This window comes from Bactrocera latifrons, unplaced genomic scaffold (genome assembly GCF_001853355.1).
Source record: "Bactrocera latifrons isolate USDA-ARS-PBARC rearing strain unplaced genomic scaffold, ASM185335v1 scaffold_407, whole genome shotgun sequence".
NCBI classification, from domain to species: Eukaryota; Metazoa; Arthropoda; class Insecta; order Diptera; family Tephritidae; genus Bactrocera; species Bactrocera latifrons.
Window position 1 is genome coordinate 144,607 of NW_017537054.1, and position 14,608 is coordinate 159,214.

Below are 14,608 nucleotides of genomic sequence, written 5' to 3' on the forward strand. Positions count from 1 at the left end.
GAGCTTATCGTCGGGAAGTAAATAAACAGGCTTTAGTCGGTCGATCGAAACTGTAGTGTTTTCGCCTTTGACGTTTACGATGAAATATTTTTCATGCCTTGAAATGACTCGGTGAGGTCCTTCATAACAAGGGACAATGGGTTGTGGTGCCAGGTCTGCGAAGAAATTTCTCAAGAGTAATGCCAAATTGGATGGTGGCAAACCAGATCGTGGCGAAGKCGCTAGGAATTCACCTGGTAAGTGAATTGGCTCTCCATAAACGAGATCGGCAGGAGTTGCTCCAAGATCTTCCTTCCAAGCGGCACGAATTCCAAGGAGAACGATGGGTAGCATGTCGACCCATGAGCTGTTTTCATGGCAACGAATGGCATCCTTCAAGTGACGGTGAAGACGTTCCACCATTCCATTCGACTGCGGATGGAAAGTGGTGGTATTTATATGTTTGCTGCCGAGGAGACGAGCGAGAGCGCTAAAAAGTTGGCTCTTAAACTGTGTTCCTTGGTCCGTTGTTATTTGTAATGGTACACCGTAGCGGCATATTCATCCGGCAAAAAGTGTGCGGGCAACACATTCGGCGTCGACACTATCAATGGGAAATGCCTCTGGGAACYTGGTGAAATGATCGATAATTGTCAAGCAGTAGCGATACCCCTTTGAAGGTACGTATGTACCAATGATGTCCACGTGGATATGTTCGAAACGTCTTGTGCGGCTTGGAAAGTTTTGGATTGGTGATAAAACGTGGCGAGATACCTTATTTCGTTGGCAAGCTAGGCATGTTTGGGCCCACAAACGGCATRCGCGGTTAAGGCTTGGCCAAATGTATCGCTGCGTTACCAATTTGGCGGAAGCTCGTGCTCCGGGATGACTAATGCTGTGGAGAGCGTCGAATATTTTCTTCCTCAGCGCGGTGGGAACATATGGACGAATAATATCGATCGAAACGTCGCAATAAATTGGCTTATTGCAGCCTGGAATGTTGACTGGTCGCAAGTTTAGTGAATCGTGTTGTTCCCTTTGTATTCTTTGCTGAGGTTCCCCGTCCTCAGCTTGTGCTTGAGCAAGTTCGTTTGAAGATACTGCCATTGAAATTTCTTCGATGCGMGAAAGAGCATCTGCGACGATGTTGTCTTTTCCGCCTATATGTTGGATATCGGTTGCAAACTGGCTGATGAAATCTAGGCGGTGGAATTGCCAGGGTGTCGCTCGATCGGGGTCCTGAGAAAAAGCGTGTAGCAAAGGTTTGTGATCCGTGAATATTGTGATGTGTCGTGCTTCGAAAATATAGCGAAATTTTCGTAAAGCTGCGTAGATAGCGTGAAGCTCACGGTCGTACGGACAGTGTTTTCTAAGAGCAGGTTGAAGCTTTTGGCTGAAGAAGGCCAATGGTTCCCAGTGTTGTCCTCGCCGTTGTTGGAGGACGGCGCCGATAGCATATTCTGAGGCATCAGTAAATATTGCCCAAGGGAGCGTTGTATCCGGGTATGCTAATATTGTTGCTTTACGTAGCTCTTCTTTGCATTCAACGAACGCTGCATCCCTTTCTGGTGTCCAGCTAACCGGCTGAGAACCTTTTATTGAAGTGCCTTGAATGTWCTCGTGCAGAGGTGCCTGTAACTTAGCAGCGTTTTTAAGAAATTTACGGTAGAAATTTATCATCCCGAGAAACTCACGCAGTTTTCGGATCGTTTTTGGTCGTGGGTAGTTAACTATCGCGTCTAYTTYACCAGGAAGAGGTAAGATTCCTTTGGMTGAAATGCGGTGTCCCAAAAAGTCCACTTCGGACTGACCGAAACGGCATTTAGCGGTGTTAATTACGACACCATACTTAGTGAGTCGTTCGAAAAGTAAGCGAAGATGACTRCGGTGTTGCGTAACATCTTTGGAAGCGATTAGGATGTCGTCTATGTATAAATCGTTTAAATGTTTGTGCGGCATTCCGAAGTCCGATCGTCATGAACGGATATTCGAAAAGACCAAACGGTGTTATAATTGCAGTTTTGTCGATATCTTCTTTGGATACAGGTATTTGATTAAAAGCTCGCACTAGATCAATTGTTGAAAATACTGTTTTGCTAGTTAGATTGGCAGTAAAGTCTTCGAAGACCCGAACAGGATATCGGTCTGGCAATGTACGGGCGTTAAGTCTCTCTCCACAAGGTCGCCATTCAACAGACTTCTATGGAACCATGTGGAGCGGAGATGACCAAGAGCTCTTCGAACGTTGAGCGATTCCTAGTTGTAACATTTACTCGAACTCTGTCTTGGCAACTTTAAGTTTGTCGGGAATAAGTCTTCGAGCTTTACACGAAACTGGAGGGCCTGGTGTAGTAGAAATGTGGTGCTGCGTCBTATGTTTTGTTGGCTGACAGATTCCTTCCGGCTTTGTCAGGTTAGGGAACTCCTTTAGWGCGTCTGCCCAYATAGGATCGACGGGCAGTACTTTAATTTCCGAAATGATTTTTGATGGAGATAGCTTACATGCGGCTTTTAGTCCAGTTATTGAGTCGATAAGGCAGCTATTCTTGAGGTCGGGTAAGATGCCGAAATGAGCWAAAAAGTCTGCGCCAATAATAGGTTTCATTATGTCCGCCACCACGAAGCGCCATGTAAAATTTCGTCTGAGGCCAAGGTTTAGTGTTAGAGTTATGCAACCGTAGGTATTAATCGTAGATCCATTTGSTGCTGTGAGATTATAGTTGATTCGTTCGGACGGCCACGGTGCGAGAGATTTAGGAAAAGTGCAGAGATCAGCGCCAGTATCCACCAGGAATTGGATTTTGGTGGCGCGATCTGTTATGAAAAGGCAGTTTGATTCGCGTGAGGAGCCGTTTACCGCCACTAACGGTCCGACGGGAGGTTTCCCTGAAATGAGCACGGCGATCGGCAACGTTTAGCTTTATTGCCGAAATTTTGGTGATACCAACACGTGTCGTTGGTGATACCAACACGTGTCAATGCTGGTGGAGATGTGCGCGAACGAAAGCGCTGACGAGAACGGGAACGAGATATGCTCTGCTACTTTAAACTGGAAACTAGCTCATTAATCKAAGCTTCGAGACGGGAAATGCGTGATTCGACTGCTGATGTTTTTGTTGATTCTTGGAGCGAATTAATTTCTGCTGGTAGTGCAATGTATTCTCTTTTGTCTACCAAAGACACGAGTTTGTCGAGGTCGGGGTCACCAGTTGTGGTGGTTATTGTGCTGTGGTTACTCGATGTGCACGCGATGGCTGTCAGCAGAAGAAGAGAGTTGATCGTATGATGTGTAGTCCTATATAGTAATAACCGCGGGTGTCTTCAAGCCTAGCGGTTACCTAGGTATTCCTTGTTTCGTTTTGTGTTGTATTCGTTTCAGTGTTTCTTGTAAGCCAGGCGCAGCTGACTTGCTGACTTGCTGACATGGTGTTGCCATGTTGTATTAAACGTTGAAATATAATATAATATATTGTAGCTCGTCCCACATTTTAGTTTTATCAAATTTAAATTACACGAATTTCATTATCGTACCGGTCATTTTAATGAAATGTTAAGATTTTTTTTGGAATGATTGTACCCTATAAACATAAACGGATAGTATGCTGTATGTAAGTATATAAGATAACACGTAAGGATTGCACTTTTAGTTTGTGAAATGCAAGAATGGTGCAATTCACTTTGTTTACATTTACATTGCAACATTCTGCTGACGCATAAGTTTGTTGCCCAGCCACTGCGGCCAGCAGCGGTAACCCGACACTAGCCTATGTCGCAAGCGACTGTGTTGGTGTATGCTGATTGAGCTTACCGGATATAGTAACGCACACTAATGATATTAGGTTCAATAATATTTTTAGAGTTCAATCTTAAGTTCAGTTTGTTTCCTTTATTTCATCTATAATAAAGGTACTTGCTCCGGCCTCGCCGTTACAATATTGACTCTTAAAGGACAATAACATAATCGTCAGAAAACCCAACATAATTGGCGCCCAACGAACGAGAATATACACTCAGATTAGGAATGTCTCGTAATTGTATATATGTTCATTACAATCTTTTTCAAATCATACCAAAATTTTAACTGAACCGCTGCGTGATATGTTTATATCAAGATATTCTAAATAAAAGTACATAAAGAATATAACATAAAATATTTACATACGTGCTTCATACTTAAGCCGTTCATATATAATATAGGCTATGTTGGTAAATGCATCATGGCGATTGCATAACAAACAGAACGTTCAGAAATGCCAATATTGCAGCACTGCAATAATCAAGCGTTCAAAAAGACAACACTTCTATCAGCTGTCACTCATAATTTCTATCAAAAAATTGTTTATTGCATTTAACTACGATGTCTGACGAAAAGTAAGTGCAAAACTGTTTTATTTTAATTTTTGTATTGAAATTTAGTTAAATTATGTTAATAATAAGTGTATAAATTATTATTTTTAAATTTTTAGTCTCAGTAATGCGAAGACACAGTTATTGCTGAGAGTACGGTTGAATATGGAGAACGAGTTTAAATCGGGTAGAAGGAAAAAATGTATTGTGGAAGAAAGTTGTGACCGAAGTTAAAAATGTAAATCCACATATAAGACTGGACAGCACCACAGCACAGAGAAAATTCTTAAATCTCTTTGTAACGTACAAGCGCATTAAGAAGCTACATCCTGGAGGTATTTTGAGGACTTCCACGAAGTTTATGGTACAAGCACTCAATTACTCCTTCAATAGCAAATTTGCAAGCCTCTTTGGATATGGTACAGTCAACGTTGCCCACATCTTCAATTGAAATAAATATTGAGTCTCCAGATTCTCCACCGACTAGCAGTCAGAGAGCCACTCGTCCTCGAGCGACGTCTAACAAAGATATTTTAAAGTTTTCGAAGCAGAGGCGGTTAAAGAAGAAGCTCGACATAACGAGGTCATGGCTTTGGAGAGGGACAAGCTGTCTCTAGAAAAAGAAAGAATAAAAGCTCTACTAGACATGAAATCGGTGTTGGCAAATTATTTAAAAAAATAGTGTTAATATGAATAGATAAGTATTTAGCCTGTGGTAAAGAACTGAAATTTACCTTTTTATTTTCTATATGTGTAAGAAGCTCACCTTATCTTTTTATTGAAACTAGGTTTAGTTAAATAAATGTTTTTTCTTTTTAATGAAAACAATAATAATTAAAATAAAGTTCATCAGAAAAAGTAATAAAAAAATTATTCAAATAAAGGAAGGTGAGGTAAAGTAAATTTTTTATGATGAAAACTGAGTGGTAAAATAGTTTCTCTATCGATTCCCTTGATATCATCTGAATCAACACGGCGAATGGGGGCATCTTAAATTCCTTCGATGTCATTGTAGGTTTCCATATCAGCATGTGTTATTGTATCGTTAATATGTTCAGAATAACCTCCCTTATTTATGATAAAATTGCATAAGATAGCGCAAGCGAGTATTACAGTAGATGTGGCTTTAATGCTCGAAGTTTCAATATAATTTAAAATTTTAAACTGTTTCTTAAAAATCCCGAAAGTTTGTTCTATAAATACTCGCGTTGAACTTAAACGGGTATTGAAAATCTTCTGTTCCCTACTGAGATGCCCATTGTCTCTGTGAGGTATCATTAGAAATTTTGATATGGGGTACGCAGAGTCCCCCAATATAACAGCACTTGGTGCCAGCTGTAACTCGCCAGATGTTATTGCTTAAAATATTGGGCTATTTGTCCAAACATTGGCATCGTAGCAACTCAATGGATATTCAATAAACACATCTAGGAAACGATATTGGCTGTCGCATATAGCCTGGAAGATAATAAATTAAAGTGATAAAAATAATGAGGTGGAAGAATGTAAATCAAACCTTMATGGATACTGAGTGGTTTCCTTTGCGATCATAATAACTAATCGCATCTACACTTGGGGAAGGTATGTTAAAATGCGTTCCATCTAAACATCGCATAACAAAAGTAAAGGGATTTTTTCTGCTATTTTCAAAATTTGTCATGACCTCTTGCTGACGGTCAATAGACGGCCATTTTATTTCGCTTTTAAGATTACAAATGGCTTGGATTGTTTTGTTAAATACACGGTGTGATGTTCCTTTTGAAATGTGGAAGCGAACCGAAGGCTGTCGGAACGTCACCCTGTTATTACATAGCTTCCATAATGTCATGTACAGACAATTCTCTAACGAACGACCATCACGGCCAAGCCTTGCAGTTACCCAGTGTGGAGTCAAAGTCTTTTCCAAAGCCTAATTAAAATAAAACTATAAATTAGTAATTTTCATAAAACTTATAAAACCTTACCTTAAAAGTGGCTAAATTCATTCGGAAATGGGAATAGAAAATGTCCTCGGGAAACGACTTTATTGTTTTAATAAACGATTTCTTTTTGACTTCAATACCCTTCTTTTTCTTAAATTTAAAGAAAATGTATCATTTCTCTGCTCACAAATTTCGTCTAGTGTTAGATTCAGCAAAATTTCCAATTTAGTATTATACGCGTTCAAAAATGCAAACCAATGTGTCTGCAAATTGTCAAAAATTGTATAAGAAGTATCAAACGTCAAACTTGCAGTGTTGCTACTGGTGCTTATGCTGCAAGTCATGATGCATTTACGAACATAGCCATATTTCGCGACAATATACAAATTTCGGTGTAATATAATAGCGCATATGAGCTGGTTAGAAGCAATTGAAAATATTAAAATAAAATTAGACAAAGGAAAGCAACTATCAGGTGAACGTAGAAGTTAGCGATAGYCACACACAATGCGACATGAATATTAATCAAGAGCAAGAGCTAGTGCAGATCGCAGCAAGGGCAAAGATTCTAGGCACAGCTTAATGATATAAGCGCAAAAGTTAACAATTTGAGCGTTCAAGCACCACAAGTGATAGTTTATCAAAGAATTTGAGTAAATTCAAAAATCAGGTGTGATTTAAACCATTTAACGACAGCAGCACGCATCGCCAATCGATAACAATCATCAGAAATAAAGTAAGGGGTGCAGCAAGAGCTGTGCTAGTGTCTCACAACACATTACCTAATTTCAATGCAATCATAGCTCGGCTAGATTGTTCATAGGCAGATAGAACTTCGCGACGACTATTGAGGCAAAGCCTGAGATCGAAAGAAAGTTTACCCTAGTTACAAAGGAGACTTTCATTCGGCAGAAGTCAAGGCAGATGCACTCCACTCCTCCACTTCTGGCTTGAAAAAGTCCCTTAAGGCTATTGTTTTCCCGACACAGCCAAAAGATTTAGCGTCTGCATTAGCGCTAGACAGAGAAGTARAGTCAACCAGTATGTTTTCCGCTTCCTATGTCAAAGCTATTGCAGAAAGAGAACAGACGCGAGAAAATAATGGAAATCGACCGCTCGCACACAAGGTAGAAGCTATAAAGCTAAACGTAGTGGTGAGAGGAACCCCTATTTTGTAAAAAAAGCAGCAGGGTAACAACAGCCAGCAAGATAGGAATAAAAAAGAAGAGCCCCGAACCAATGGAAGTTGACTCGTCTTCTAAGTTTAGGCAGGCAAAAAAGGTACAATACGTCAGATAGGGCAACAGGACCAAGGCGGCAGCGATTGAACAATGATTTTCAGGTCGCCCCAGATTCGGAAAAAAAAGATCAAAAGTCTACTTCCAGCTCCCGATTGCCATATATCAAGCGACAGCTCGGTGGGAAAAGTATAAAAATATTAATTGACACAGTTGCGCCAAAAAATTACATTAAGCCCGTAAAGGAGCTATAATTAATAATTTCTGTCGAAAGCCATTTCACTGTACGCTCGATACATGGTTCGAGCAAAGTAACTAGTAAGAAACTTATGAAAATTTTTGGGCTAATCTCTCCATTCTTCGTGCTACACACTTAACTCATTTGATGCAATTATAGCACTCGATAAATAGCGTTAAACTTACGTAACAACACTATTAACTACAATTACAAATCTGAGCAATTGCAGTATCATTACTGTGGCAGAGTAAACTTCACAGATGTGATACTGACAAGAATAATGCCCGGTTTCACAGTCCATACTTAAGTTGTGCCTAAGTAAAATCTTTGTTAAGCATTGTTGCAAACAGAGTAGTCGTGTGCGTTACACAGTCAATGCTTAATTTCTATAAAATTTTATTATGATATATGGCAACGTTGTGAGCAACATATGTTTTACAAATGTCATCCACAAACATATGACTGAAATATTTAAATTATTATAGACAACGTATAAATTTGGATGGAAAGTTATTTCGTAAATGGATGAAAGCCAGAAAAGGACCCCGAATTTCGCCGCAAGGGAGTCGGAGCAGCTATTGGAACTAGTGGAGAAATATAAAGCTGTCATTGAATGCAAGCGGACGGACACTTGCACGAACGCTAAAAAAGATGCCGYATGGAAGCGTATCGAATATGATTTCAATTCACAGTGTCCATCTGGCTGCCACCGCAGTGCAAAAATATTGAAGAAAAAGTATCTAAATCTAAAAAGAGAGGTAAAAAAGCGAGTTGCAGAGGATAATAGATCTTTTTATTTAACTGGATCATCAAAGAAATTGTTAACTGAGTTTGATGAAAAACCTTTGACTGTGTTGCATGAGAAGCAAGTTAGTGATGTAATTGCAATTCTCTAAAATAGAGTCCGTGATATTGGAGAAAGATACATTAGAAAGCATAGAGGGTATCGAAAATACGACCGAAGTGGAAATTATAAAGGAATAAATGGTAAAAAATGTTAAAGTAAAAAAATACCAAACTCATTACAAAGAAATCTATCTTTTAGAATCCGACAACGTTACATTAAACGTTGAATCAAACCAGCTTTGGAACAAATATGATGCCAGCAAGTTGAAAATACCAAAAAACTCAAAACTAGAATTTGAACAAAAATCAAAAAAATCTGCGAAAAATGTCCAAGCAAAGTTAGCAGATATAAAAACATAATGGACGGAAGAAAAATTTGAAGCGGAAATAAAAATAATATATGCGGAGCACGAACACAGAATGAAACTATTAGAAGAAAGTAACAACCTATCAACGAAGTTGATGAAAGAAAAACATGATTTGGAAATGAAAATTTTAGCAGTAGATTTGGAAAGAAAGAAAAAKGAGCTGGAAGGGTGAAATAAAAAATACATATATGTAAAATTCTAAACGTATTTATTAAACTACAATAAACTGAAGTAATTATCTATTAAACATTACTATTCTGGTAACATTATTTATTGTATGACTTTCAGCATTGCGATTATTGGGTATATTAATCATATTGTTTACAACATCTTCAATTTCATTTGAAAGTGGCGGAGCCATTATATCGCGATAATTGCTCAGATGTTGTGTAATACTGCTGTTGCAGCAATAATGCTTTGGGCTTTTTATAGATGCAAGCGCAAGCCCAGTCATAATACCGGAAATGTACGCTTCCAGACTCCATATGAGCGCTCGATACAATTCCGTGTTCTTATATGAGACTCGTTAAAAATATTTTCGGCACTCGTATTGACATGCATTAGTGGCGTAATCACGAAGTGGTTATCTTCATAACCACTGTCTGCAACTACTATTCCAGAACCAAATTCTCCGGATTCTATTCGACAATGAATTCGAGAGTTACGGATAATAGTAGCATCATGAGTGGATCCAGGSMACCGTGCAACATGCGGATGTTACTATCACATAACGTCTGGACGTTCATGGAAAATATACCTTTTCTATTACGAAATAACCCTGCATTTCCCCCCCCCCCCCCTGTATATAAAGTATATAAAAAGTTTTTGAGTGAAGTTTTTTGGGCTTTCTTTAACTGGAGAAATTATTTTTACATGAGTGCAATCAATTGCTGCGATCACTCGAGGAAATTTAGCTAATTTAAAAAAATCTCTCTGGGACTTTTTCAGGTCTCTTTCCGTTTTTAGCATATGTGGTACGAAACTACTATTATAACTCTTGATACCGTACTTTTAGATATTCCAAATAAATCTCCTACTGYCCTCAACATACTTCCCGTAGCATAAAACCTCAATGTAAGCAAAAGCATTTGTTCTGGTGATAATGCATGATTCCTAAAAGAAATGTATACATAATTGAGTCGTTTAAGGCAATTTAGATGTACCACTTGGTTTTGTGTTCAATTTGTAGTCGATTTCAGACGAGCACATTCCAGGCTGTGTTTTTGMTAATCCGAAATCTGTCGCCGAAATCTTTATCGTCATACAGCTTGAAGAATTTTGGCCGGGACCTGATTTCTTTTGTTCGTCGCATTATTATAACATTCCAGAGGACATCGTATTCTGGGTCACTGTCAAAATCGCAATCCCAATCCGATTCCATATTTTTTTCACAAAATATAATTTGTTATATCTTACTATTCTTTTTTTCACAAATAACTGAAAATTCAAAACACAAATCAGCTGTTATTTCAGCAGTGCTTAAGTCTCCCCTTTTCAGTACTTAAGCATTACATAAGTAAGAACTGTAAAACACTATTTTCTTGTTTTATCTTAAGTACAACATAAGTATGGACTGTGAAACCGGGCATAAAAGGTCTTCGACCTCTAAGGTCATTCAATACCTAGTTATTGCTACAATCCGCACTATAAACTGCAGGCCCATATACTCTAAATTATATATTATCCTGTTTACAATTGATCTATCGGAACAAGGCCGAGATAAAACATCATTCGCAGTGTAGATGACGTAATAATCGTTTCTAAAAACGAAATTGACCATGTGCAACATATTGATACGGTCTTAAAGTGCTTGTCCGATACAAACATGAGAGTAGCATGAGAGAAAACTAAGTTCTTTAAAGAGAGCATTGAATTCTTGGGTTTTCTAGTGACCCAAAACGGGACTAAAGCTGATCCTGAAAAGGTCAGGGCGATAGAAGAGTGTGCTGAGCCGAAAAATCTGTTGAGCCTGTTGAGCGTGCGTCGTTTCTTGGTTTAGGTAGTTATTACAGGGGTTTTATTAAGGACTTCGCAGCAATAGCAAGGCCCTTAACCAACATTCTCAAAGGAGAAAATGGTTCGGTGAGCAAGCACATGTCCAAACGGGTCTCGATTGAGTTTAACAAAACTCAACGTAATACTTTCGAAAGATTGAGAATTATCCTGGCATCCGGAGATGTCATACCTATGTGTTCACGCACGCTAAAACAAGGGGGACACACTACGCCACGAATGAGCGACAATCATTAGCTATTGTCTGGTCTGTAGGTAAATTGCAAATTACCTCTATGGAGCAAGCGATATAAATATTTTCACTGATTACCAGTTCCTTACCTTTGCCGTCTCAGATAGAAACACGCATTCAAAAATCAACGGTGTAAGGTAATTATTGATGAACACAGGCGAGGAAAATTACGTGGTGGATGCCCTGTCACGGCAAAATTTTAACTCCGAGATACGATCAAACGCTGCAACGACAGAACTCCTTTAAACTGTTTCAAAAATCAAAATAAAATTCCCATTGAAATGAGTTATCCTACCCTCTGCGATCTACCAATACTACTCAGTATTCAACATGATTTGGTGCTAAATTTCCCTGAAACCAAATTCCTGCACTGCAAAAATATYGTTGTCGACATTACAGATAAAAACGAACAAATGGAAATTATCACCACCGAACATAACCACGCGGCAAATGAGAAATATCATTAAAGCAACCGTACACTTCAGTGTCCAAATTATTTCTAAACTTTTATTGAATAAAACTAAAATTTCTTAGTCTAATTTTTCGTTTACAAAATTTTTTTAGTTGGCATATAATAATGTATAGCATTATTGCAATTTATCGTAACATGACCACCGTAGGAAAGAGATTTGCAAAAATATGAAATTTAGTAAGTATTGTGTTACTTGTAGTAAATATGCTTTAGTTGAATTTATGCAGACCAGTCAATGTGGAAGTTGGGTGACGGCGACGTCGGCAGCGATTTGTCTTGCAACGACGGCGACGTAACTCCTCCCTTTGATGCAGCACTCTCCTGAGTGATCATGTCGGTTTTTTTAACATTGTTATTTTTGCTATTTAATTTCTTTAATGCAATTATTGATACAATGGTTTATTGGAAGAGAGATAGAATATTTTGGTATTTTAATGGCAATATTATATTCCCATTGCTATCATTAAGAGTTCCCAATTTAATATTTTGCAGTTTATTGAAATCTATTCCGAACTTAGTTATTTATGTGTTCGATATTATGTTCGATATTATGTTGTATAATTGTAAAGTCATTGTATTGAATATGTCTTTGTATTTCATTGTTAACTTTATTTATACTATTTAATTTCGAATTTATCATGTTACGGTCGGTTTCTTTAATAGACTTGAGTTTAGAGAAAGTTTTATTAAAGTGTAAAGATGCTTATCTGACTATTAAGATTTTTAATTGCTTTATGGTTATTTGTATCTATTGAATTCAGATGTGCTTCTATTTCTTGCCTATCATTATCATTCATGGTGCCGAATAACCATTTTTGAGCGGTTCCAAAAATATTAATTAGGCCTCTTCGCTGTCTATGCGGTATTAAAGTTAAATCTTTACTTTTTATATTGTTAAGTTGCGTTTTGCTGTAGACCAGCATGTTCTATATTTTTATGAATTGTGTCGATTATACCTAATATTTCCTCTATATTTATTATATGTACTACAGTGTCGTAGGTTTCTGCAAGTTGGACGTCTTCAATCTAAGATTAGTTTAAATATTTTCTATTGTGAGATGAGGTTTGCTTAGTGTCAATGCCAGTAGTATCATCAAAGAGGTTAGGATCCTCAGAAAATCACCTGAATTTTTTTGTTTTTTTTTAATATTGGAAGAGTGTTTGTTTTATAAATTTAGTTTGCGATATCTTAGTTCATATTTATGCCTAAGAGCCTTATAGTTCTTCACATACCCTTCCTGTCCCGTATTTTGAAAACATTCGCGCTGTTCGTTCAAGTTTTCAATTGTACGCTTTTTATTATCCTCTAAAGTTTTGTATATTTTGGCTTTATCTGTTCTACCTTCAATTACATCTCTAGGTTTCCTTTTATCGTAGAGTGGACTGAGTTGTTATACCACTCTATATTTTTTATTTATTTATTTATTTAAAAGAGAAATAATTATAAATAATCGTTCCACTTATAGATATAAAGCTCTGGCTGCCAGGGCCTTCAGCTTATATTATAAAATCTTAGTCTATTATATTCACATTTGAGATCGATTTATATAACGTAAATTTAGATAAATTATAATGATAAATTTCAAAGCAAAAGTAAATGGGTGCATGTATGTAACTAAACTAAATATTTAATATGCAAAGCGAAATATATTTAGCTATGATTTCTATGTTACTGTCATCAGTCCGTTCTAGATATTTTTTTTTATTTTTATTTTATAAAAGCTTACATAAATATATATATCTAGATATAAAGAAGGTTTTTTGTTAGAAACACATTAGCTCTGATTCGTTGAAGTGCCGGGCAGGTATCGAGGAGGTGTATAACTTTTGATCCGCAGAACACGCAATTTGGTTTATTTACGCCATTTAAGATGTGAGCATGTGTAGCAGTTGTGTGTCCTATTCGAAGTCTTATAAATGTCCTTATATTTTTACAAGTTGCTTTTCCTGGGTATAAAGGCTTTGTTCCCGCAGGATTAAATTTTTTGTAGTGGTGATCGTGATTACTCCATTCTCTTACTTGGATTTCATTTAGGTATGTTTCAACAAGTCTGCGTATATCTTTATCGGTGAAATAGTCAAAGAAGTGAGTGGTTGTTTGAAAGCTTCTTTAGCTTTTTTATCGGCAATTTCGTTGCCATGAATTCTGATATGGCTAGGCACCCACAATATTTTTATACAGTTATTGCTTTGCAATAGTATGCTACGAATAGTGGATATTAAAGGTTCATTATTGGTATTAAATATAGCTTCAATTGCTGATCTACTGTCGGTACATATAATGCATTTATTTCCCATTCGAGAAGCAAATTGTACATATTGCGGCTCCTTCGACAGTAAATACCGAGCAGTAGGATGGCAAGGAACCGACCATAACAGTACCACCTAGCTGGTTTGTCACAGCAAACGTTGTGCTGGTGTCTGACTTGGATCCGTCCGTATAATACAAGTTCCAATCATCATATAAGGACTCTAATACCGCATTAAACTTTTGTTTGTACTCATTACTGCTGGTAGAATATTTTGGGYACTTAAGTAGGGTATTGATCTTGGAAGCGCACTTGGAGGATACTCGGAAGTTTTAAGAAATGATGAAGTGGTTATGATGTTCAGCTGTTGAACTAGACTTAAGCAACGCATAATAGTAAACGGCTTACGACTAGTCTTAGGATTTCGTATAGAACAATTGATTTGCGAAAAAATTAATTCATTTCTGCAGTGAAGTAGCCTCGGTATTAGCATCATTGTGTTACGCATGGTCCGGTAGTTTATATGTGGTAATCCAGCTTAGATAGAATTGCCTTCATTGGTGACGTTGGGAAGGCGCGAATGCTTCTTCTGACTGCTGCGTGGTAGGGTGCGTTCAAGAGCTTAATATTTGTATTAGCGCAATGTCCGTAAATACAAAGTCCGAAGTCAATTTTAGATAATATTAAAGCTTTTGTTATATTGA

At 37.6% G+C, this 14,608-nt stretch overlaps 2 protein-coding genes across 3 annotated transcripts in view; one reads left to right on the forward strand and one right to left on the reverse strand.

The window, feature by feature from the left end:
• The window catches only part of LOC108972551 (synaptosomal-associated protein 25), a gene marked incomplete at its 5' end in the record, with an annotated part of 184,745 nt that overhangs the window by 103,506 nt on the left and 66,631 nt on the right, over nucleotides 1–14,608 (forward strand).
• Nucleotides 5,226–14,608, reverse strand: part of LOC108972552 — a 49,970-nt gene continuing 40,587 nt past the window's right edge. For both annotated transcript variants that reach the window (XM_018939181.1, XM_018939180.1), the window contains exons 3-5: nucleotides 6,291–6,511; nucleotides 5,843–6,235; nucleotides 5,226–5,784 (exon numbers count right to left, since the gene is read on the reverse strand). In XM_018939181.1, coding sequence (XP_018794726.1) covers nucleotides 5,686–5,784; nucleotides 5,843–6,235; nucleotides 6,291–6,311 — 513 coding nt within the window. In that variant the 5' untranslated portion in view covers nucleotides 6,312–6,511 and the 3' untranslated portion in view covers nucleotides 5,226–5,685. The remainder of the gene's footprint in view (nucleotides 5,785–5,842; nucleotides 6,236–6,290; nucleotides 6,512–14,608) is intronic.